This window comes from Mirounga leonina, unplaced genomic scaffold (assembly GCF_011800145.1).
Source record: "Mirounga leonina isolate KUSES-001 unplaced genomic scaffold, KU_Mleo_1.0 Mir_125, whole genome shotgun sequence".
Lineage (NCBI taxonomy): Eukaryota > Metazoa > Chordata > Mammalia > Carnivora > Phocidae > Mirounga > Mirounga leonina.
Window position 1 is genome coordinate 12,591,893 of NW_023270305.1, and position 26,335 is coordinate 12,618,227.

General features: G+C 47.6%; 1 protein-coding gene across 3 annotated transcripts in view; it reads left to right on the top strand.

Moving 5' to 3' along the window:
* EFR3B (EFR3 homolog B) overlaps positions 1–26,335 on the top strand; it is an 88,538-nt gene that overhangs the window by 23,051 nt on the left and 39,152 nt on the right. For all 3 annotated transcript variants that reach the window (XM_035000703.1, XM_035000705.1, XM_035000706.1), the window contains exons 2-4: positions 12,034–12,110; positions 13,362–13,489; positions 22,234–22,384. In XM_035000703.1, the coding sequence (XP_034856594.1) occupies positions 12,034–12,110; positions 13,362–13,489; positions 22,234–22,384 (356 nt within the window). The remainder of the gene's footprint in view (positions 1–12,033; positions 12,111–13,361; positions 13,490–22,233; positions 22,385–26,335) is intronic.

Sequence of the window (26,335 nt, forward strand, 5' to 3'; positions counted from 1 at the left end):
CCGGCAGCCACAGGTTACCATTTGATTTCCTGACCCCCAATAAAACTAAACCAGGCTCTCCCTGCACCATTCCCGGCTTTAATTACCAAGGGCAAATCGCCGCATCATTCAGGATAATGAAAAATTAGAAACAACAGGGAGAAATGATTAAATAAATGAGAGTCTGGTCAAAAGGTAGAGTAGAGTAGCTATGAAAATGAGGTTCTGGAAAATATTTAGTGGGAAGGTAGATACAGTAGAAAAAGAAGAAAGGTTTTAACACTATACTGTTTGATCCCAATTTTATGCTTATATTTAAAAATATGCACAAACACGGAAACAAATACACTAGTTTTTTTTTTGGAAACAACAAACTTTATAGGGAATTGAAAAAGAAATGAGCAGAGCAAGAATTAACTTGTGAAAAATAAAAAGAACATACAATTGTATCTTCAAGAATTTTCATGGAACATTATGACCCATCAAATTAAGATATCCACGTTCTCTAAAACAGATGAACTGATCTGAGAAAAGGCAGTATGAAAATATACTAATGTAGTGCTGCTTAATAGAACTTTCTGTGATGATGGAAAGGTTCCATTATCTCTGTGCTGTCTAATACAGCATCTGCGAGCCACATGAATACTGACCACGAGTTCACTAAAATTTTAATAATCACAAAGAGTGTGATTATGTGATGTTCACATTCATTTTTATTTATTCCTATTTTACAAATGTACACACGTGAGCATGGATCCCTTTTAAAATCAGAAACAAGAAAGAAAGGAAAAAGAGAAGATGGCATGTTTTTGGTTTTCTTACATTTTTCCCCTTTGAAGACCTGTTGACTTTTCCTTCTGTGGATTCACCTGCACTTACCAGCTCTCTCCAGCCCTACAGATCCAGCTCAGGTCTTGCCTCTTCCAGGAAGCCTTCCTGGACTCACTGAACTCCCAGAGATTTCTTCAGGCTTATGGACTCCTTTGTCTCATTGTGACACATCATCAACTTTAAATATGTGTCGGTCCCAACTAGAGAGGAAGTTCCTTGATGGCAGAAACTATGTATTTTAAACTTCCTCCTCTTCCCTACCCCACCCAGCAAGTACTGTGCAATGTGCTGGGTCAGTTAGCATCAACTGGACCCAGGCCGGGCCCTCTCCGGAGGCACTTGAGTCTGACGCCCCTTGCTCTCCAAACTTTGTTCTGCTTCCTCCAATTCATCTAGAAGGGGTGTCTGTGCTGTCAGCCCGGGGATAAATTTTATTGTAAATTGCTCAAATAGAATTAGTTTGCTTTGGTAAGGATGACCAAGTCCAGGCCTTGCCTTTACAAGGGGACTGTAAAGCTAAGAAAATAAATATGAACTATTTTGAGCAAAAAGGCATTGGTCTTGGTGAATGGGGATAATGAAGCTGATGTTTATAAAAAGGAAACTAAGGGCCAGGAGAGGAGGTGACTTTACTGGGTCTCACGCTGATCAAAGGCATCAGACGTCATAGCAGCTTTCCTCCGGTCCTGCTGGGCTCAGGATACTGTAGTGAGGTCAGAGGAAAGAGACCTGAGGAATTTACAGTTTATCTGGGGGGAAGAAAATATGAGCCACTGAGATCACTTAGCCCGAGCAAGCGGTGATAGAAGAGTGTGTGAGACAGTACAAGAATACAGGTGGAGAGCAGAAGGTCATGCCTAGCGCCGGGGTTGTTATTAATGGAGGTCTTTCCAGGAAGACCCAGCAGGTGCCAGGACCCACCCAAAATGATGATTTCAAGGTTCTGGTTCTGTCCGAGGTTCTGATATTCCTGCCCCTTCATCATCTTCAGCTTCTGCACAGTCCTTGTCACCCAAACACCCTCTCATCAGCAGGTGCAGGACTCTCTATAACCAAGTGCCTCCCCATCCGCTCCTCTTCAGACCTCCCTCTCTTGTCACAGCTGATGTGGCCTCTGGCTGCTGGGCCAGCAGTCCCAGGAGGAGAGCATGGGCGAGGGGCCCCCCTATGGTGGGGGGAGGATATGAAGACGGAGCACGCACCCCCCCACACCGCCACCTTGATGGGCCACCCCATGTTGAATACTAAGTTGAAGGTTGACATTTAATGAGTTAGCCACACTAACTGGCTGTGAAGCAAACCAAAGCAAACATAGATTTGCCTCAAAACGACACAGAGAATGACCTGAAGCAAGGAGACTGGCCAAGGGGCATTTACAAGGACTGGATATCAGGTGTCCGGCAGGCATCCTAGCATAGTGGCGATGGCCAAAGACAGCACGGGATGAACCTGAGGAATTGCTGAGGATATATTTTTGGGAAAGTGATGGGAGAATTCGAGGAGCCTCATGGTAGAAAGTCACATGCTGTGTTACCTGAGGCAGGGCACTTAACCCAGCTGATCCTGCTCCTTATCGTAAAATGAGAATAATAGTACGTACCTTACAGGGTTGTTCTGAGTATTATATTAAATATTTGTCAAGTGCTTGTTGTAGTGCTAAGCATAGAGTAGGTGGTAAACCCTGGTATTTTCTTGAGATATTAAAGATCAGCCCACAAGAAGTTGGGGCAGCGATGAAGGACAGGAAGGACTCCAAAGGAATGAACATTGTATCTCAGGGCATCTGACAGGGGATGTGTTAATGGGGAATTTGGAGCAAGGGCCCTGGATGTTGAAAAGAGTGATGTGTTTATGGCATTTGAGATTTTCTGTTTGTTTGCTTCAGACCACCCATTGCCCTGGTTAGTGGGTAGCTCCTATCCAGGGGACAGATCAGTGGAGGAAACATCATCAGGCAAGCGAGCAAGGAGAAACAGGCTGCAGAGTGTAGGAGTCTCAGGGACACAGATGCTGCTGGCAGACAAGGTGAGGGGTCCCCAGAGGCTGTCCCCAGAGGCTGGACTCCCCAGAGAGTCCCCAGAGGCTGCCAGCAGCTGTGAGATCTGCCACCACATGCTGAGAACTGGGCTAGTGCTTCTCCCCCTGGCCGCACACCAGAATCGCAGAGGAGAGCCTCGGGCCCCTCCTGAGACTCAGGGGTGATTCTGATGAGCAGTCAGGGCCTCAGCTACAGGTCATGCCAGGGCTGGCAGGCCAGAGGCCAGCGTGCCACAGGGGCAGGGCAGAAGGTACCCTGAACCCAGGCCACCCACCATCCAAAGCACCCCCTCCCCACCTCACCCCTGCCCACCTGGAGGGAGCTTGGCTCCAGTGAGGCACAGGGGGTGGCGACCCCAGAAGATGGGCTGGAGTCAGCGCTTCTCCAACGGGCACATTTCCCCGAGGCCCTCTTAGACCTCTGTTCTTTTGTTGTCCCCTTACTGACTATGAAATTTGTGATTCCTTTTCTGCCCAGTCACACGCTCATTCTTCATTCAGCAAATATGTATGGCCATCGACTCCCTCCCTCAAAGGCTAGACCCTGTCCAGACTCTGGGATTCAGCAGGGACAAACAGGCAAGGTTCTTGCTCCCGAGGTACCCACCTGCAAGTGGGGGAGCCAGGGTGTAGACACATATGAAGTGTGTCAATTGGTTAAAAAAAAAAAAAAAGTATTGTGAAGAAGAATGAGTCAGGGGCAGAAAATTAAAGGAGAATGGGGTCAGGGAAGTTCTCACTGGTTAGGTGATATTTTGGGCAGAGACCTTAAGAGGAAAAAGTGGGGGAGCCCAGAGGAAATAGGAAGAATGTTCCAGATGGGGAGCTATTAAGTACAAGGGCCCCAAGTCAGGGTCGTGCAATATGGCTTGTGCAATTGGGGCAGAAAGAGCCATAGGGAGATGGCAGGAGGGGCAGGGGGCCTCTGAGGCAGGTCTAACCATTCTTAGAGTTTTCAAGTTCAAGAAGGCCACTGAAATCCTGTCATTGCACACTGCTAATCCCTACTGATGTGATTTTTCGGTAACCAGTACAGTTACATAGCTGGTGAAGTTGGCTATATCACTTTTCCCTCACTTTCTTAAAATAGGTATAGGGGCGCCTGGGTGGCTCCATCCGTTAAGTGCCGAATCTTGGTTTCAGCTCAGGCCATGATCTCAGGGTAGTGAGATCAAGCCCCACGTGGGGCTCTGTGCTCAATGTGGAGTCTGCTTAAGATTCTCTCCCTTTTAGGTGAAACCAGAGAAGGAGACAAACCATAAGAGTCTCTTAATCACAGGAAACAAACTGAGGGTTGCTGAAGGGGAGGGGGTGGGGGGATAGAGTAACTGGGTGATGGACACTGGGGAGGGTATGTGTTGTAATGAGCACTGGGTATTATATAAGACTGATGAATCACAGACCTGTACCCCTGAAACAAATAATACATTATATGTTAATTTAAAAAAAATTTTTAAATCAAAAAAAAAAAAAAAGATTCTCTCCCTCTCCCTCCCCTTCTACCCCTCTTTGTGCACACTCTTTCTCTAATAAATAAATAAATGCAATCTTTAAAAAAATAGGTATAAAAATATTAGGCAAGACAGGTCCTAGTGACAGAGAAGGATCCATAATAAATTTAGCATCCTGTGGTTGGATCTGCTAGACGCAATCCCTGGAGAGTAAGAGAGAGCCCTGGCGGAGAGTACTTCTGCCTTAGAAATAAAATGGCTCAGAATTTAAAAGGTACTTTTACAGGCACATGGCTGTGAGTTAAACTCCACCTACTTCCATGTACTCACATGAGGAATAAGTACCATCAGTAGCAGGATTAAAGAAATATACAAAACTGTATCACTGACTCTCCTGAGGCAATGAACTGTTTTCAAATTCTTTTAAATGTCTTCTGTTCTTTGGGGTTTTTTAATCCCTGGTTGGGTTGTGGCTGCTTTGAATTCACCTTCTTCTGGTTGGAGGCTTTCTAGTGGTGCCTGTGGGTTCCTATCATTTCTGGAGCTGCTTTGGCACCCAGAGGCCAGGGGTCCTGACCAACCCTTGCCAGACATCTCCCTTATCAGAGAGGAGACTTTTATCTTCTGCTTTTGGCTCTGATTACTTACCCAGGAAGTGCAGAGTGCTGTTCAAGGCTTTCTGCCCTCTGGCTGAGATTTAAAAAAAAAAAAAAATCTCTTTAGTTATATGACTGGTCCCTTTCTAACCGGGAGCAGATAAGATGGTAAATAATCGTGTTAGGTTTATTTTCCTCAATGATCCGTTCTTGTGTTTCTTTCCTCCAATCAGGATAGGGTCAGCTATATGACTTCATGGTTGTCCACCCCATCCTCTCCTGAAAGTCACCTTGTGGTTGCTTAAAAACAAACAAAAAATGATTAACTTTTTCTATACTTCTTCTCCAAAAGAAGAGGCCTGTTAATTTTGTTTCTCTAGCTGATTTTCCTTAAAACTGGGTATGTAAAGGGTTAAAAAACAAACAAAAAAACTCCAGAGTCCAACACAGCAGATCAGTTTACAGACACCTGTATACTGGTTGCCCTCATACAAACACCCTACCCTGCCCCATGCCTTCAAGATTCTACTGTTAGAGATTATTTTGTTTGACTTTAGAGGTTTTTTTTAAAAGAAGCATATGCCCTCTGGAAGACTGTTTATCAGCTACTAGCATCTTGTGAATTAGATAATCAGATCACTGAGACAGGGAATTTTGATTTTTAGCAGGGTGCTAATAAAGACATGTTTCTAGGACCAATGTAAGCAGCCTGAAGGCCCCAAATGCCTTAGTTGGAGGGCCTTAAGGAAGGGGAGAGAAATGAGGAAAAGGTGAAATGCTTTACAGAAAAGAAGTGGGAAGGGAAAACAGGAAGAAAATAGCAGAGGGAAAGGCACAAGGCAGCCGTCTTCGGGGGCTCTGCCTTTTGCTGTCCCTGCCCATTTGCCCTGAGCAATCAGGTCCTGTCTCATAGCACTGTTGATCACTCGTGTCTGGGTTGACGAGCCTCAGAGCTCCAGCCTTGGTCTCCCTTGCAAGCCCTTGCCCTCCTCATTGACTGCCTGCTGGACAATCCCACCTGATGTCCCCAATCCCCTGGCCCCAGCCATCCCTGTCTTCCCCCGTTCAGCCGAGGGTGTTGCTGGTCCTCCATCATTGTACCGGAAAGCCCACAGTCCTACTTGGTACCCTCCTCCTTTCCTTCCCACAGAACCACTCCAGTCTTGTGAATTCTGCCCCTTCCGCTCCCATCCGGATGGCATCCCTCACTTCAGGCATTTACCCCCGACCTTGGGGGATTCACTCACTTATCTCTGCCTTAAATCTCTGAGTCCAGTCTTGCATGCCACCCCCAGGTTGATCATCACTGTCACCCCCTGCTCACGAGGCTCCCAGAGCTCCCTGGTAGCCCTGGCAAAACCTAAACTGTCCGGCCTGTTGCTTGAAGCTGTTCTCAGGCTGGCCCAGCCTGGCCTCCCGTGTCTTCCCTTCAAGCAAGTTGAGGAAGAGAGAGGAGGCAGGGGGCTGAGTTATCACTTAATCCACACCATGGCCTCCTGGCAAAGAGCCATCACCATCTTCATTTTTCATGGGAGGAAACTTGGTTATAGGTTAAGTAAGTTATTCAAGGTCAGACAGTCAGAAATGGGAAGAGCTGGGATTTCAACCTAAGCCCGTCTGACCCCTGAGCCCAAATGCTTAACCACTGCGCTCTGGTACCCCACACTCCCAGTGCGGTCCGTGGACCAGGGGCGGTGGCACCTGGGAGCATGGCAGGGATGCAGGGGTTCAGGCCCCATCCCTGCGGGCTGAACCAGAATCTGCATTTTAGGGGATTCCCCAGATGACTCCTGTGCCCTTTACAGTTTGAGATTTTAGGGGAGAAAAAAGTGTTCCTTGACCCTCTTAGGGCTGGGTCTGAAAATGAAACTGACAAAGATTAATGGGACAAACACACACGGATTTGAAGTTTTACAGGAACCTGGGGGCCTTCACAACAGAAGGAGACCCTAAGATGAGGCCAGAGCAGGAAGCTTTCATACCTTTTAGGCAAAGACACAAGAAACTTGTGAAGAATTGACAAGACAAAGGGGTCTGGGCTAGAGGTGGTAAATGGTGAAGAAGTAACTGGGAAGATATGGGTTAGCTTAATAAAGTTTGTTTGCGGATTCCTCTGGTGCCTTCTCTGCATTTCTACCTTTATGCAGAAAAGGGGGAGGTTTTTCTACGTTTGCTGCTTCTTGATTGCCTTCAGTTCAAAATAATTTTCATGTCAAAGAGGCATATTTTGGGGTGACGTATTCTGATCCCCATCAGGATGCACTGCCTTGGTGGTTCTTCTCTTTCCGTATAAGTTCTTGGCTCTCCCAGCTCCATGATAGTGCCAACCCCTCCCCTCCCTGGTATAGTAATTAACATCATGGTCCCTGGATTTTTGGGGTTCAAATCCTGGTCTGCCACTTATCAGCGGGGCCACTTTAGGCAGGTAACTTAACCTTTGAATGCCTCAGTCTCCCCGTCTGTAAAATGGTGATAAAATAGGACCACCCCATGGGGTTGTTGTAAAGATTTAACAAGTTAACACTAGTACAGTGTTTTAGCACTGTGCCAGGCACATGAAGACGAAAGCACCCACTGTGTTTTTCACCTGTGTGAATCCTACCCCACATCTTGTCTCTTCTCTTCTGAGAAGCCCTGGCCCCAACCATCAGAACTCTAGGTGGTCTCTTCCTTTCTGGAATCTGCGGCGAATTCTAGGACTTCAGTCACAGCATTGTATCTTAGGGAAAATCTTTTCCTCTTATTGTCTTGATGAGGAAACAGTCTCAAAGATAAAATGGCAGAACTGGGACTTGAACTCAGAGTTCAAAGCAACAGAATCAGGACTTGAACCCAGTACTTTTCTGACTCTAAAATTAGCACCGTTTCCAACGTACTATGTTTATAGCATTGTATACCTTTCTATCCCATTATGGTAGGCACTGCATATGCCTTGGAAAAAGAATATTAAAAGTATTCATCATGGTGATATTTGTAATTGCAAAAAAAAAAATGAGGAGATGTTGGTCTGACCAAATTTCAACAGGTTCCTTTACCTTATGACTTTCCAGTGGCTTTAATATGCTAATTTGTACTGTGAATCTGAAATCGGGAGATTTGGCATGTGCAGTTTCATATACTGATTTGTCCTTAGACCCTTTTCCTGAGGGGTGCTTCTCAGCATCTCAAAACCAATGTTCCACGGAACATGGTTTGGGGAATGCAGCCCTGTTCTCCAGAGGCCCCCCCTCTAGCCCCACAGACTCGTGAGTTCATTGAAGTTCACCTTTGCTTCCACCACAGTGACGCTGGCAGGCTGGGACGAGCCAGCGGGAGGCGAAAGCAGAGTTTATTGAAGAGAAAAAGCAGCTACAGATGGACCATCCAGGAGACTTGGAAAGGAAAGGAGCAGGAATCTGTTTTTCTGCGGGGTCTGCAGGTTTTTGCTAAGGACAGTGGTCTCATGTACTTGTCCTCTCAGGCATCCAGGAACTGGTTAGAACAGAGATGAGGACCCAGGTGTTACTCCTTGGAGCCAGGGGGCCTTGACAGTGGTCTGGAACACGCAGATGATAGCTTCCTCTGGTCATTCTCACCTGGTCCTTCCTTAGATGTTATCTATTCTAGAGAAATCCATTAGCTCCTTGTCCCTTACAAGGAGGACATATGCTGTTTACCTCACAAGGCATGTCTAAAGTGGAGTGGGGGTGCAGGTCCTAAAAGGAATAGAGCCCCAAAAGAAGCAAAGGAAAAAGAACAGCTTTTTCTCTCATGGGGTCCCTTCTGTTTCCCTGTCTCAACACACGACAAGTGCTGTGCCAGTGACCGACCTTCCGAGGGCCAGTCCTGGGGATTCTCTGCAGCGACGCTCTCGCTTTATCTCGTCAGCAGCTGACTCCGCTCTGCTGTGGGAGCGTCTGGCGTGTCACATCTGCATTGGGGTTTGCAGAGGCAAGACGGTCTGGGGACACTGGCTTCGGGAAGGTGCTGGGTAGTCCCTGGAGGGGGAGGTCAGGTATGGTAGTTTGCACGTGCCTCGAGCTGCCTCAGGCAAGCGGTACATGTTTCAGACCCACAGGTCAGTGAGGTTTGATCTGAAGGAGCGTGCCTTGAGTCTCAGTGCTCAGGCCTTTGGATGTGCACCGGCCTTGGTTGCTGTCGCCAAGCAAGTGGTCAGTGCGGAAAGCCCCGCTAAGATGTGCCAGCCAGCACAGAGTCGCTGGCAGCTAGGCAGGGGTGTGGCTGCTCGGGCCTGGGAAATGCAGGGGGGGTACACCACCAGTGAGCCTTCACTGGGAGCTACCAGGCCCCGCCCCGCTTCAAGGGCTTTGCAGCCAGCAACTCACTTTGACCTCCTAACGGCCTTGTGCCATGAGCCCAGGACCCTCACAAACACTGTGTCGTTACTTGCCCAGGGTCACACATCTGGGAAGTGGCAGTGCTGGGGTTTAACGAGAAGCCATGCTGTGGGGCGCCTGGAGGGCTCATTCGGTTAAGCGTCTGCCTTCCCCCCAGGTCATGGTCTCAGGGTCCTGGGGTCGAGTCCTGCGGCAGGCTCTGTGCTCAGCGGGGAGTCTGCTTCTCCCTCTGCCCTCCCCCTGCTCCTGCACGCATATGCTCTCTATCTCTCTCATTCTCTCTCTCTCTCTCAAATAAATAAATAAAATCTTTTTAAAAAGAAAGAAAGAAAAGAAAGCCATGCTGTTGACCACTCTGCCTCACAAGCCCTCAAGGGGTCTGAGGAGGTCGGAAAGGAAGAACAGACCAGGAAGAGGCCGCAGGACGCAAGTCAGGAAGGACCCGAAAACAATGGCAACTTTGCAGATTCCTCTCTTGTTCTTCGGGCCTTCTTACCTCTCACCGGTGCCCTGGGGCCTTGAATGTGACTGGTTCTCACCGGGGCCCTGCCCCGTGGCTCCTTGCGGCCTCTGCTGGGAGAGGCGAGTTCCAGGGAGAGGCCTGTGGGCTAGAGAAGGAGGCACTGGGGCAGAAGGGACGCCTGAGGCACACTCCTTCTAGAGACATGGGAGCAGGAGACCAACAGGCTCCCTGGTTTTACTGGGAAGAAACCGAGCCAGCGTCCCTAGACTGAGATACAGTCGGGCCTGCTGCCTGTGGGAGGCGGCTCACGTCCCCACTGGTAGCACCAGGAGCCCCCAGCCCCCTCAGTGCCCCTGCACAGAGCTTTCTGCCCTGAGCACCCAAAATGGGCTTGTGCTTTCTCGACAAGTCTGAGTTTCTAACAACCAGGAGCTTGGCCTCTGTCCCGTGCAGGCCCTGCCTCCTAGGCCTCTCAGAAATGTTTGAGGAAGGGCCTGGCACTGGGGCTTTGCAGTACCAGCTTCTCTGTGATGCTCTTTCCTCACTCCCTTACAACACAAATGGCCGGTGCTCCTGGTCTGGGGACAGTGCTGAAGGAGGCTGCCGGGAGAGTGTAGGGCACGTCCCCTGGGCATCTTGGGCAGAAGCGTGCTGACGGCTGCACCGGGCAGCGGGCAGGGTGGCCAAAGGGGGAAGGAGGATGGGTTTAAATCCCAGGCTGGGAGGCCCGAGACAGAGAACGCCACCCCTGGGCGCTGTTCCATCAGGAGCACTAGCCCTGGCTGGCGTCCAGAGCCCGACACCCCCTGCCCAGCGTGGGCAGGGAGGCGATGAGGAGATGCCAGGCCAACCCAGAGAGACTGAACCCGGAGGGCCTGGCTCTGCAGCCCTCCTCATGCCCCGCAGGTGGGAGGCTAGAGACGCACAGCTGCCCGCAAGGCGGGCGAGGGGTGACATGAATCAGTTACCTGATATCCTGTCCTCCTTCGGCGTGCCCCTTGGCTTCTCCAAGAGAGCACCTGTTCCCTTGAACTGGAGTCACCCCGAGGTCCAAATCACCGCTCCTTCTTCCTCCTGGCACTGCTGTCCCGCACCCCCTCCCAATCAAAAGTCCCAGAGAGCCGCTTTTCTCCGCAGCTCAGCTGTAAAGCTCTTTGTGTGATTCAAGTAATTCCCACTAAAGTAAGTCATTCTTTTCCAAATGACCCATAGGCTTGATCCTTCCACGGGGCATTTGCCTTTCAGCTGGAGAGTTTGTACAAGCAGAATTAAGCATTAATTGGGAGAATGAGGGAGCAATTATTTTGGGGGGTGGACTTGCCCAGGCCCTTCCCTGCCCTCCCCTTGGCTCCTCCCCACAGTGCCCACTCCCCCGCACCGGGCAGGGAGGGGTGCGGCTGGGATGAGGAAGGAGGGATCCCTGAGGCGGGAGGAAGGTGGAACAGCATCGGATCCCAGACGGTTCCGTGTTCTCTGTCCACTGACAGTCTTTATGGTGGGACTTACAAGAGTCAGCTTTTTATTTCCCCAAGGTTTGTTCTATGATCACTGATTTCCTAACACCAACATGTCACAGAACCCAGAGACAAAGCGGTCCTGTGAGACCGCCTTCTCCATGGAATAGACTCAGCTTTCTAAAAATGCACCACATGGCTCTCAGTCTCTTGGTTTGCCACAGGCTGGTGGACACTTCGTGGGGTGGGGGGGCCCCGCCCCACCCTAAAACACCCCCATCACCCTGCATTAAAGATGCATTTCCAAATGTTAATAATTCATGGTAATGTTAATTTATCATCATTTCACATAACATTCTATAATGGAAAAGGCCCCAGGGGACGGGATGGTAGAGGAGATTGAGGAGCGGAGAATAAAAGAAGTGGGGTGTCAGTGGGGGGTAGGAGGAATAAGCACCCCTCAAGCTGTGTCCGTCTTCCCAGGACACAGGGTTGGGGGGGAGGTTCTTGGGCTGCAGGAGGCAGGTTTATAGTCCTGCGCCCGAGAGTGTGTGTGTGTGTGTGTGTGTGTGTGTGTGTCCCCAGGGGTAGCACCTGACCTTTAGGTGAGCCCCCAGCCCTCAAAGTGCCCCTCCACGGCCTGGCTTCATGCTCACACACACATCGCCGTGCTTGACCCCCCGCAAAGGACGCCAAGCACCAGGGGCAGAGGTGTGGGATGCGGGCAAGAGGTGGGAGGCGGCCACCCCAGGGCACTCGGGGGGAGGCATCTTTCTGCTTCCCGGCCTGGGTTTGGTTCCTTACGAGCCACCTTGGCCTGGTTCCCAGGTCCCCCCAGCCTGCCTGGGAGGCCTCGCTCACAGGGTTTTCTTCTTGCTGTCCTAGGTGTATGTGGTTGCTGTGGAGCTCTACGCCCCAGGTACAAAAGACTGGTCGACAACATCTTCCCGGAGGATCCCGAGGTGGGTCACACCGCCGCCCGGCATCACCTCCCACCGTCTCACCCCGTCCAGGGCGGCAAGGGGAAGGCGGGGCTCCCGGGCCCCTCACCCGTGGGCCCACTCAGACTCCGGTCAATGGGGAGAGGCAACCAGGGGCCTGCAGGCTGCGGAGATTTGGATCTGTCTGGAGTCAGGATGTGCAGGGGGCTCGGGAAGTTGGTTTTGGCACACTGTGGGCCTTTGCCGTACCACTGCGACATCTTTCTCCCCCGGGTCTCTCTGAGCGATGGTTCCTAGAACTGCTAACTCTCTCTTTTTTTTTTTTTTTAAGATTTTATTTATTTATTTGAGACAGAGAGAATGAGAGAGAGAGAGCACATGAGAGGGGGGAGGGTCAGAGGGAGAAGCAGGCTCCCCGCTGAGCAGGGAGCCCGATGCGGGACTTGATCCAGGGACTCCAGGATCATGACCTGAGCCGAAGGCAGTCGCTTAACCAACTGAGCCACCCAGGCGCCCGAACTGCTAACTCTCTTGATGGTACTCTTTCCCTGCTGTTTCGTGTGAGCACTGCCCTTCTCGGGTTTTGGCTCAGGAGCCCGGGTCTTCTCTGTGGCTCCCTCTGGCATCTGCCAGGTGTCTGGGTATGTGCACGCAGGAGGCCTGGCTTCTCGGCTTCCCGGCCGCCACTCCCCGCTCAGGCTGCATTACGGGTTGTGTGATTTTGGAAATGTCAGGATCTGATATTCTTGACTTGCTCTCTGGAAATCAATGATGTCTTCTTGATGGACAGTTGAAGGCCACGTTTCCAGCATCCTCTGGAGAATTCCCTAATTGCTGCTGAGCTGCCTTCTCTTCCTGTTCATGTCTTGGTGCCGGATATCCAGCACATTTTAATTCTGAGTTGCTTTCAGTGAAGCTTTGTCATTCACACACACACACACACACACGCACACACACGTATACACATGTGCATATATACACTCATGTATATATACATGTACACATGTATCCACATACATACATACATAATATATACATTTATACCAGCATTCTAATTTATAGCTGGCACACTCTGAGCTAAGCTGTGTGTTCCTGGAGGCAGGAACCATGTTTTAATCATCTCTGTATCCCTAACCCCACATGGGGGGTTTGTCACATACATAATGGCACTCTGCAAAATGATGATTAAATTGACATATTATTTAGCTTTAGACTTGAACCCTTCTAGCCATGGAATGGTCACGGTGAGATATGATGGCCTGTCTTTTACAGGATGGCCTGGTGAAGACCAACATGGAGAAGCTGACCTTCTACGCCCTCTCAGCTCCAGAGAAGCTGGACCGAATTGGCGCCTACCTCTCTGAGAGGCTCATCCGTGATGTGGGTCGTCATCGATATGGGTAAGAGTGTGAGAAAGTGAGAGAGATACTTTCAGAAGTGATGTTATATTTTTAGGGCAAAACGTAGGGTCCTTTTATGAAAATGATAGTAGACTTAGTCATTGAACAGACAGGGAGAAGGGAGACTGGGCCTGAGGGAGCTTCTTCCAGTGGCAGGTAAAATTTGAGGCCATTGCCAAGATGCAGGAAGAAGGGGATGTTGGCTTCCTAGGAGCACTTCTTTTAGCATCCATTTTCCCCTCGTGTGTCTATCCAGAAGCCCTCACCCACAGTCTCGGGCCTTGAAAAGTTGGTCTAGGGGTGCCTGTGGCTCAGATGGTTAAGTGTCTGCCTTCGGCTCAGGTCATGATCCCAGGGTCCTGGGATCAAGCCCCGCATTGGGCTCCCTGCTCAGCGGGGAGCTTGCTTCTCCCTCTCCCTCTGCTTCTCCCCCTGCTCATGTTCTCTCTCTCTCTGTATCTCTGTGTCTCAAATGAATAAATTAAAAAAATCTTAAAAAAAAAAAGAAAGGTTGGTCTAGTCCAGAATCTGCCATTATTCTCATCAAACCAAGCAACTTACAGTCTTAAAAAGCAAAGAAGAGGGGGCACCTGGGTGGCTCAGTCGGTTAAGTGTCCGACTCTTGATTTCAGCTCAGGTCATGATCTCAGGGTCGTGAGATCTAGCCTCACGTCATGCTCCGGGCTGGACACGGAGCCTGCTTGGGATTCTCTCTCTCCCTCTCCCTCTGCTCCACCCACCTCTCTCTCTAATTAAAAAAAAAAAATCGAACAATAAATATTAAACAAAAAAAGGAGGGAGGAACCATCTACATTCTAGTGAGAAGGCAAGGTTAGGGGTAATTTGTCCATTAAAAATGCACATAAATGAAATATTTATCAATCTGAGAGGAAAGGACTTGCTATGTTTAGTAAAGAAAAGAAATCTTAAATGAAGATGACGGATCAATGGATTTAACTGTTTGAAAATTTAAATATTTTGACGTCAAAAAAGAAGCCATCAAAATTTAAAAGACAACCAAAATAAGTGTTTTGAAAGAATAAGACAAAAGATTCAAACTCATCTATTAGTAGCATATGACAAATGGTGGGGGCTGGAGTGGGGAAACTGAGTCACTAAAAACTGTGAAGCCAGGGCCCCAAATAACCAACTCACAGAAAGAGGAAGGAGAAATAATGATAGTCAATAAACTTATAAAGATGTGGCTTGAAATACTAAGATACCATCTTCACTTAGCAAACTGATAAAAAAAAAGTATTTCTAGTACTAACCAAGGAATGGCAACATGAGGGGCGGTTTCATACTTTTCTAGAATAAGTGCAAATTGATTGAACCTTTTTAGACCATGATTTTGAAATATAAGTCAAGTCTTCAAAAACATTTATGCCCTTTGATCCAGTAAATTCTTTTTCTACTTTTCTATCCCAAGAAATCAATCTTAAATATAAACTAGCTTTACACACAGAGATGTTCATTATGGTCTTTTTTATAATAATGAAATAGTGGAAATTAATGTCCAATAAGAGGAAAATAGTTTAGTGAATTACGATGTTTCTCACTTGGTGAAATGTTATCTATTCAATAGAAAGTATCTTTATAAACATGCTTTCCCCATAATAATGGAAATGCCTTAAGTAAATGAAAAATAGAATATGTAATTACATATGCAGTGTTTTACAATCAAGTTAAAAAATAAACAACAAATATCGATGCCTAGAAAATATAGTAAAAACAAATATGCCATAAATGCTAAGAGTGCTCATTTTTTGAGCCGTGTGGTTGGGTTTTTGTGTGTGCGGGCCTGCTGCGTTTGCTGCCCTACCCACACCCCAGTTTGGAGCAAAGCTGAATATAAGAGAACCCAAAGGCATCCTTGGCGGCATTGCTGATGGGGCGGAGGGCGGGGTAGACCTAGGGCAATTGTTCCCAAGTCCTGTTGCTTCTGTTCTCCATACATCCATCCTGTAATTTCCTCTGCTTCTTCCTTTATCCTGCAGCAGACTCCAGATTATGTCAACATTAGAAATTTTCTCCCTGCTTCGTCTCTCCTGTTCTGGTCCTCTCAGACGAGTACTGCTAGCTATGACCTTCAGAACACAGATCTGGCTCCTTTAGAATAAAATCCAAGCTCCTCAGCTTGACTCCTACAACCTGCCCCTAACTCGTCAGGCTCCCCCAGCCATGCCCGCCTCCCCCAGCCATGCCCGCCTCACCTGCCGTGCCTACTCTAGATCCACTCCAGACGGACCCCCTGGCTCTCTGAGCCTCACGCCTCTGGGGCAGTGCTATCTCCCCTCAATCCCCATCATGGGCCCCTGGCATGGCCCAGCAGCCCTACCACCTGCCAAGCTCCCTTCCTCCTGGTGAGGAAGCCAGAGAGAGCACTGGAGTGAAAAGGTTTGCATTGTGCTGATAAGGTATAGACCTCCCACCTCTGCAGGACCCACCCGCGAATCTGAAATCAAGCCATCCCTAGGAGTAATAGCAAGACTGGAAACAATACATTTCTATCATCATTTTATAAAATAAAATTAAGTTACATGCTCGATAAAGAGGGTACAAATATACTGTACGTGCTGATTATATAAATCGCCTTGACATATTGTAAAGCATGCTCAAGCAAGTAAAAATGACTTCATCCTAGATTGAACCTAAAACTAATATGCTAGCAATAACATTAAACATTTAATACTAATTTTATCTGCCCTCTCTGCAGTGATGGTTCTCTCAATAAAAATGTCCTATAGCTAACAGGCCAATTAGGATCATTCCACTGCCCTTAGAACTGCAATTCAAAATTGGTATCATTCTGTTAAAAATAGTCCTCGCAGCATCTAAGTATTTAAAGCCTTGAAGGCCTCACTGGAAGCTTTAATCATAAACATTTGGAGAAGAAAAGTCTGTTAGATCTGATCTCCTATTCTCTGTCCTTGCCCACCCCATCTTGCCCTGCGCAGTGCTATGCACATCATTATGATCTTCCTTGTCATTAGTAAGTTCCTGATGGCAGCTTTGGAAGCGCAAAATATTCGCATGCAGACAAGTCTGAGGGGCTGTGTCCCCCTGTCATCATGCAGGTGTCTGTATTTACGGTTTGATTATATGGACGTGAACTTGGGGGTTGGCCTTTATCTGTGTTTAGCATCAGGAATGATAACCAAATGTGGACAGAGAGAGGCTAAGGTGTGAATTCCGAGGTACTGTTCATTGACGCGAACTATGTTGGGCAGAGATGTGCGAAGCAGCAAAAAGTGAGATTTCCTCCTATTTTTCTCCTTCTTTGTACATTTTCCTTCCAGTTCAGCCCAACTGCTAGAACACCTTAGACACTGGGGAGCAAGGGAGTTACTGAGAGTGCTTCGTGAGACTCAGGGTCGGTTGGCAGTGACCACGGAGCTCTGACCACATACAGAGTGCTGGATTGGATTCTGTCAGGTTCCCCAGTGCCTGGAGCCCTGGAGGGTAGAGATGCCCAAGCCAAAGAAGGATGGGCTACTCCTTGAGGTGCGTGGCCCCAGAGCTGATTTGGCAGGACTCCTAAGAGACACACATTTCCCAGAAGGAGCCTGAACGTGGTTGGAGGACGGTGCTGAACCTGCAGGCAGAGATATTGCAGATTCCTACTAGAAAAGGAGGTTCATTCTTCCCCTCCCTCAGCTGAGGTCAGCCCCTACTTCTGAGTTCCCAGAAGTTTCTGTCCAGGAGTGGGGCTGACCAAGTACATTCCAACTGCCTAGAATAAGAGGTTCTTTGTCAAGGCAACTGACCTTTGAGTGATTCTTGGGCAGTGACTGGGCTTGCTAAAGCTGTCCCCGCTCTCCAGCCTGCTGGTCTTCATCTCTGACTTAGCCTTTCCTCTCCAACCTGCCCTGTTCCCAAGCTCTATACACCTGCTCCTCCTTTCCTGGAGCTCAGGGCCTCTTGACTGAGCACAAGGTGTTCAAGCAGAACCAGCTGCCTATTCTAGACTTCAATAGGAGACACTTCTTGCCCCATTCCCTGTGTATTTTCCTCAGTTGTTATAACTCTCCTCCTGCCTTGGCCATTGTCCCTGAGCTCCTGTTGTTATCACCTGTCAGGTGTCCTCTCCTGGTGTCGGTTGCTGCCCGTGAACCTGATTCTATCCCAGATTCCTTGGGTTCTGCCTTCCTCACCTGCTGGGAACCCCTACGAAGACATCCAACCCTTGGTTGTCACCTGCTGCTGTCGTCTGTACCTGCTCTTGCCCTTCCCCCTCATCCTGCTCCTAGTACTCAGGCCAGCTCAGTTTCCCAGACCTATTACTACACTGGACTCTTTCCAGGACACGGAGCCCAGATCAGATTTCTGCTGAGACCAACCCGTCTGGCCGTGGTCCTGTTGAGCAGCCATCATCCTGAGAAGCCCACACTCTACTTTCCTTGAGAGTATGGGCCCAACTACAGGATCTACCCGGGAAGGTTATGGTAAGGTAGGACCAACACAGAGAGCATCTAACCTTCTAAGATACTTGGAAAAATTCAAGTTCATAATTACAATCCTTCCATCCTTAGTATTGGGGCCCAACATGGGGAAGAAAGAATAGCATATTCAAAGAAGTAGGCCTTAAACTTCTTGACTTTTCAGTGTCTCTTTCTACCATAATTTTCACTTCCCATCAAAATTTCCACTCCTGATTAGTAGCCAATTGCTTTTTATTTTATTTTATTTATTTTATTTTTATTTTTTTTAAAGATTTTATTTATTTATTTGAGAGAGAGAGAGTGAGAGAGCACAAGAGGGGGGAGCGGGGGAGGGAGAAGCAGACTCCCTGCTGAGCAGGGAGCCCGATGCGGGACTCGATCCCGGGACTCCAGGATCATGACCTGAGCCGAAGGCAGTCGCTTAACCAACTGAGCCACCCAGGCGCCCTTTATTTTATTTTTTTATTCATTCAGTCATTTTGTTAGCAAAAGATGGTTTTTCCTTATTAGGATTTTTGGGGATTTTTTTTTTACAGGAAAAGGAAAAAGCAGCGATCTAAACTCTGGAATTTGGGAAGTCTTCTAGTTTCTTCTCTTGCCAAACCCCACCCCACCTCTTCCTTTCCCTTATTTAAACTCTGTGAACTAAGGTTGAAGCCCTTCATACATAAGATGCTGGGGATGATTCATGAGAGAAGAGAATCTTACTCTGTCTGCCCCCGTTTCCCACCCGCCGTGTTTGGTTGCCCGAATGTGGCCCGGTTTGTGTGCAAGGAAAGTGTGTCTCCTTTGGAAGAGCCCCAGCCAGGCTGCCCCCCAAGCAGTCCAGGTTTCCTGGACTGTGACGCTGATGGCCTCTGAAGAGCAAGGCCAGCACCACCCCCCACTCATCCCCACCCCCACCCCAGCAGGGGCTGGGGGGGCTCCTGTTTGCTCCAGGAGCTCAGAGACCCAAGGCTGGCTTTGTATTTGAAAGACATTCTGTAGATAAGAGCATGACTTGATCCCTTTGTAAACATGCCCAGAGATGACTATTTAATAGTGCTTAATAATATTAAGTAATAATTTAATAATAGTAGACTCAATTCACCAAACATTTTTTAAAAATGGATAGGAAGGGGCGCCTTGGTGGCTCAGTCATTAAGTGTCTGCCTTCGACTCAGGTCATGATCCCAGGGTCCTGGGATCGAGCCCCCACATTGGCCTCCCTGCTCTGCAGGAAGCCTGCTTTCCCTCTCCCACTCCCCCTGCTTGTGTTCCTGCTCTCACTCTCTCTCTCTGTCAAATAAACAAATAAAATCTTTAAAAAAATAAAAATTAAAATGGATAGGAAAATTTCAGAGCAGGGAGGCTGTTTTCCTTATGATTGCTCAGTATAAAAGTTAGCTCAAGGGTACCTAAGAAATGGTATCTGATGTCTTTAAAAAAAGAACATTGAGGGGACGCCATGACTGCTGTTACTTTGTAGGTTTGGATTTGCAAAGCTGGCTCAGATGCGAGGCGGTTTGGACACACGATGCCTGAGACCCAACAGCTGCCCCAGGAGGCATCGTGCAGCCTTGGCTTGTGGCCTCGTGGTACCTCCAGAAAACACCTTGTAGTCATAGCTTTTATCTATTTCTTTTCATTTAACCAAACTTTGTTTTAAAAAAGAAGATAAAGCAACTAGCTAATCAAAGGTTTTTCAAATATCTGCCTACCATTCAAAGATGTTTATGATTGGGACGGAGGCATAAAGGAGAACAAATCCTTTAATTCATTCTTTATTATATGTCTGGTGTACGAACCTGGCTTTCTAGCATCAGGCAGCTTTCACACTTTAAAAGCTTGCACTGACAGCTCTACCATAAGCTTTAAGACGGGTGTTTTGCTACTTGCTTTTGACTTGGAGGCATTAACCTGATTCCTCAGCACCTCTGTTAGGTTTGGGAGTTCTCTGCCCACTTGACCTGTCCTGCATTTCTGTGTATCAAGAAGGACTCTTCTAGTCCACATGGTTTGGCTTAACAAGTAGAAGGATCGACACCCCGGAATGGGCACAGGAGCGCATTCACGAGTCCATGGAGTCTTGTGATGCTCTCCCCGTCACAGGATAGAATCCCTTCCAGCTCTTCTTCACCTTCCTATGAGGTCGGTCGCTGATTTGCTTTGGATTGCTCAGGATTCGCTTTTATTTGCACCACTGGGTTTCCAAAGCGCTCCTAAGCCTGATTATTACGTATCTGGGTTATTTGTGTAAAAATACCGTGGCTCCAGCCATATGGAAGGGGTTTTGCTCCAGCCTGGCGATGTGGGCTCTGCACCGTGAGGGTCGTCCAGGGACTTCCATGCCTGGGACTCCAGTTGTTACCACTCCTCAACCTCAGGAAGAGGGGAAGAGAGGACACGGAGGCCAATCCTGTCTTCTAAGCCAGTGACGCCAACGTTGTTCACCTCACTTTCCCTCATTTTAATGGCAACATTTTAGTCACGTGGCCTCAGCTAGCAGCAAGAGGGTCTGGGAACTGATCCCCGTGAGCAGCCACAAGCCCCCCTAAAATTCCAAATTACGAGGGAAAAGGAGGGAAAGAGATTCCAGGGGAGACGTCTAGCATTCTGCCTTAGACACCTAACTCCCTAAAGAAAATTACAAAGATTTCAACTAGAATGACGTTGGACAGATTTGTAGCAGCTTCTTCATTAGAAGTTAAGCAATAACCTTTTCTAATGAACATCTACTCTGTTTTCTTTTTCTTTCTTTCTTTTTCTTTAGACAGAGAGTGGGGGGAGGGGCAGAGGCAGAGGGAGAGAGAGAATCTTAAGCAGGCTGCCCGCACAGCACGGAGCCCAACGCGGGGCTCGATCTCACAACCCTGAGATCATGAGCTGAACTGAAATCAAGAGTCAGATGCTCAACCGACTGAGACATCCAGGCGCCCCTACTCTGTTTTCTTTAGTGTGCAAGTGCCTTGTAAGTGGGGCATGTACCCTTCTTGGTGTGCCTCACCTGATCACATGCTCGTGTGGCCACCATGGAACACATGTCGGGTTTGGGCTCAGACATGCACTCCTAATTCTCAGTAGGAATTTGATTCGTGGCATTTTTTCTTGGGATTCAAGAGAGCCATTGAAGAAGACAACCACCAGCCAGGATCATCAGGGGTTGTCCTGCGAAGGCTAGTTTGGGAAGGATTGGGTATTTTTAGCATGGAGAAGAGAAGAGCAAGAAAAATGGGATTGCTCTTTTCAAGTGGTTGAAGGACAGGCAGGTAGAAGGTGTAGCCCTGTTTTTTACTGCTCCCTAAAGTAGAATTGTGAATAAAGGACAAAGTTATTAGGGTTTAGCTCAAAATATGAAGAAGTTTTTATTTAGTTGTCGAGAAATGGGATGAGCTGACCTATCTAGTACGCTCGTCATTGGGTGCTGCATATTTCTGGTTTCTGAAGGTATTCACTCAGGTTTTAGACTTTAGAAGGAATAAGTAGTTAGGGCCTCAGAATCATCTTCATTAGGAAAAAATAATAATTTTATTCTGTGTTTATCTTATCCTCCGCGAGGTACAGATGCTTCCTAGGTATGGTATGTGTCACTTAAATATGGTAATACCATCAACCATATTGTGTGATGATCATAGGACTTCCAAGGTCTTCAAATGCAATACCTGCAGGTTTTATATTCCTTAACCTTTGCAGTTGATTGGTCCTCAGGCCCATCTCAGATTCTTCATAAACGTTCTTCCTAAAGTTCTCTCTTTCTCCCCACTAGAACCATCTCTCTCCTTCTTTGGAACTCTGTGGGAAGTCCTCCATGATTTTCTTGTGGTGTTTCTTATCTTCCCTTTACAGATATCCCTTTACAGACATCTTTACAGGAGATATCTGTGTTTTTATCTTGTCCATCTAACTCTAGGCTCCTTGAGTTGAAGGCCTTCTTCCTCCTTACACCCCTGCACTAAGACAGAGTATTTCCCCCGTGGGTGCTCAACAAATACTTGACCTCAGATCGAGTAATTCTTTGATCTCACTGGGTTTGGGTTCAGAATTTGCTCTTCCGAGCATCAATCCTTTCTGCTTGTATCTACTCATGAGATGGTACACCTAGTCTGTCCTTATGTTCTTCATCTGTAGAATGAGTGGCTAGGGAGAGCTGGTCTCCAGGCTGGTTCCTGCTGATTCTTGGTGCTGGGCTGGAGTGGGCACTAGTCGGAATGGCTGTCCAGACATCACCCAGATGCTGGCCAGGTGGTCACTATGCTAATTGTCCCAGTCATGCAATGAGGGTGGAACAGGCGTGAGACCCAGTGACGGTATTGCTTTCCCCAGGTACGTGTGCATTGCCATGGAGGCCCTGGACCAGTTGCTCATGGCCTGCCATTGCCAGAGCATCAACCTCTTCGTGGAGAGTTTCCTCAAGATGGTGGCCAAGCTGCTGGAGTCGGAGAAGCCCAACCTGCAGATCCTTGGCACCAACTCAGTAAGGAGCCACCTGGGGGCTGGGGAGTGGGGGCTGGGGAGGACGGGGGTGGGGGTGGGCGTGGAGGACGTCTGGGTCAGCCTTGCTATAATCCATTCTTATTTGGATTCTGACCCTAAGTATAACTCACCTCTTATCTTCGTGTCCATCTTTGCATGAATAAAGGGCTATCTGGTTTTTTAACTTAAATAAATATATAACAAACAAAATAAATTTTAAAGATAAAATTCACCATAGTAAAGCATATGATTCAGTGGTTTTTTAATATATTCACAAGGTTGTGCAACCACCACCACGATCTACCGTATTTATCTTTACACTTTTTTTTTTAAAGATTTTATTTATTTATTTGACAGAGAGAGAAAGAGCGAGAGCAGGAACACAAGCAAGGGGAGTGGGAGAGGGAGAAGCAGGCTTCCTGCCGAGCAGGGAGCCCGATGTGGGACTCGATCCCAGGACCCTGGGATCATGACCTGAGCCGAAGGCAGACGCTTAACGACTGAGCCACCCAGGCGCCCTACTGTATTTATCTTTAGACGGGTGATCTTCAAACGTTTTTTAGTCATGGATTTTTTTTCCCCCTGAAATAATTTTAAGTGGGGCCCCAATGGATATAAAAATAGATGGAAAGGGAGCCATTCCTTTGAGGGCAGGGGGTGTCCTGTGCCCTCACAGCTTGGCCCCCGACTCCATGGGGCACACTTTGAAAGTTGTCCAGCTAGTGCTTCTCTCAAAGAACCACAGGACAGAGGCATCAGATAAGTGGAAAGATCACGGGGAAGCAGGAAATGGGGCTTCTGGCTTAGTTCTGCCCTTGCCCCGCCGGTTGACCTTGAGTGGGCTATCCTTTATGGACCTGTCTTTCCATCCATACAGGGAGCCAACTGAACTTGCTCCAAGCTCTGTAATGCTGGTCTCCCTACAAGGCGCTGCTCTCACGAGAGGCTATGGTTTGGGGGGATGTCGAATGTGATGTGTCAAAAACTCCCTGCTTCATATTTATCTCTATATCCTCGAATATCCTGGTGGCTTTCTTCAACGTCTTGCCCTTGGTCCTCCTCCCTCCCCTTCGGGGCATACTTTCAGCTCCAGGCCTCTGAGCAGCTTGGTGTTAAAAGCCCTGAAAGGCACCTATTTGACGGACATCACAAAAGACAAGTCAAAGGTGTGTGCCCTCTTCACCTTCCCAGCTGGGCTTTTCTGAATTTTTATCGCACAGATCACAACTGCTTTCCTGTTCTACCTGAGTTGATTTCCCCAGAAGAAGAGAGTCTTTAAATTTTAATTTTCAGGCCCCAAACTAGCAACTGTGGCTTTCCCTTTCCTCTCCCTGGAAACCAGCTGCCTTTGACAAATTACATATACAGTAGCTGAGGGTGAAGTCTTTTGTCAGGTTGCCCCGGCAACCGCTTTCGATTCTGTTTCATTTGTCCTGTTTAAGATAACTATAGTCTAGGAGAAAACATCTGAATGGAAAATAAGCCAGTCATGCATCCAGAGGGCCTCTCCCCATGGGGAACGCAAAAGCAGGTGGCTGCCAGAACTGCCTTTCCCCACAGCCAGACCAGGCCCAGGTTAGGTGTTTTGTTCACTGCAGCCTTGCAAATTCCTAGATTCCCCATCACAGCGAATCACTGCCTCAGCACGGAGTGAGTCAGCTCATGATTCCTGTGCTGCACACCATGAAGGTTATATAAGGACAAGCGATTCTGAGTAAGTGAAGTCACATAATTACAATAGATTCAAAAGTCCAGCTTCGGAGGCAGCTTTTGCTAGTGGTACCCCTCATCCAGATGCTCTTTCCAGCTCTCAAAGACTGGGACCTCCACAAACCTCCGAGAGAATGCTGTTCTTTTGCTCCTCATCATCTTAGAACTGCCAGCCTGCTAGCACTTGATGTGGTCCTAGAGAGTCTAGCCTAGGTGTTTCAACTGGTTTTCATGGGGCTTCGAGGTCTCGTGGGGGCAAAGGAGGACCTGGGAGGAGGACTAGAAGGATCCTGTATGGAAGTTTGCAGCCTTTCATTTGGATAAAGGGTTTTGCTGCTAGGAAATTAACAGGAAGACATGGAAAGAGGGGGAAAGAGAAAGAAAGAGAAAGGAAGAGAAAGGAAGCTTCCCACGTGATGCTAGCAGCAGATTTGGGGACCCCTGACACACTGCAGCCTTAAACCTGTGCAGGGCTCCTCTCTTCCTCCCTTCCTTCTTTTCTTCCTTTCTTCATCCCTAATAGATGTTCATCCAGCTTGTACTTGATCATCACAAGGATGACGTTGTGTTGAGACTTGTCACAAAATCCAAATTTGCTAATACCACTCCTGCACATTGCATGCAGTAAAGTGTGATTTTTAAAAATCTAAGCGATGCTTTCAAGCCCTTAATGAGAATATCGGAGTTTTGGAGGATGATGAGTGGCCAGGAAAATCTGGAGAAGATGAGGAGCCAGGGCCAGCTAAGCTCAGTTTACTTGTTTGGGTATTTGCATTTGTGTTCCTGCCTTATTGCCTGATGGGTCCAAATGTGTATCTCAGGGACAGTGAAGTGAGTATGTGTCCTGACCTTTTGAGATCACTCACTGATGATAAACTGAAAATATTAAATCTGAAAATGCCGAGGTCCCCTATGTGACCAATCCAGTGTATTAACCTAATGTATACAAATAGTAAATTCTTAAGAAGATTCATGGACTACAGTTTGCACTTTTGTCCCTGCATCACAACGTATACAAAAATTAACTAAAAATAGACAAAGACCTAAATGTAAGAGCTGAAACTATAGAACTCTTAAAAGAAACTATAGGATTATGTGTTCATGATCTAGGATTTGGCAATGGATTCTTAGGTACAACATCAAAGGCAGAAACAACAAAAGAAAAAACAGACAAGTGGACTTCATCAAATTAAAAACTTCTGCGCATCCAATGACACTACAGAGAAAAGTGAAAGGCAACCAAAGAACAGGAGAAGGTATTTACAAATCATATATCTGATAAGGGTCCAACAAGCAGAATGTATGAGAAATTCTTACAACTCAACAACAGAAAGACAACCCAATTAAAAAATGGTTCAGAATTTGAATAGACATTTCTCCAAAGGAGATCCACAGATGGCAAAGATGCATATGAAAAGATGCTCAACAAGGGCGCCTGGGTGGCTCAGTCATTAAACGTCTGCCTTCGGCTCAGGTCATGATCCCAGGGTTCTGGGATCGAGCCCCACATCGGGCTCCCTGCTCAGCAGGAGGCCTGCTTCTCCCTCTCCCACTCCCCCTGCTTGTGTTCCTTCTCTCGCTGTGTCTCTCTCTGTCAAATAAATAAATAAAATCTTTAAAAAAAAAAAAAAGAAAAGATGCTCAACATCACTAATCATTAGGGAAATACAAGCCCGAATCGCAGTGAGATACCAACTCACAGCCACTAGGATGACCATTAAAAAAAAAAAAAAAAACAACACTATAAATGACAAGTGTTGGCAAGAATGTGTAGAAATTGAAACCCTCATACATTGCTAGTGAAAAATACAATGGTGTAGGTACTGTGGAGAACAGTTAAGTGGTTCCTCAAAGTTAAACAGATAGAATTACCAGATGACTCAGCAGCAATTCTTCCTAGTGACATACCCCCAAAGAACTGAAAACAGGTACTCAAACAAATACTTGGACACAAATGGTCACGGAAACATATCTGCCACAGCCAAAAGATGGAGACAACCCAAAGGATCACGTAGCATGTGATTCCATTTAGATGAGATGTCCAGTCTCTGTAAATTCACAGATGCAGGAAGCAGCGTAGTGGCTGCCCAGGGCTGGGGAAGCGGGGAGAGGGGGTGACTGCTTAGTGGGTACTGGGGTTCCTTTGAGGATGATGAAATGCTTTCACTGCAAAATGTGAATGTATTAAACGCCACTGAATTGTGCACTTTAAGAGGGTTAACTTTAGGTTTTGTGAATTTTC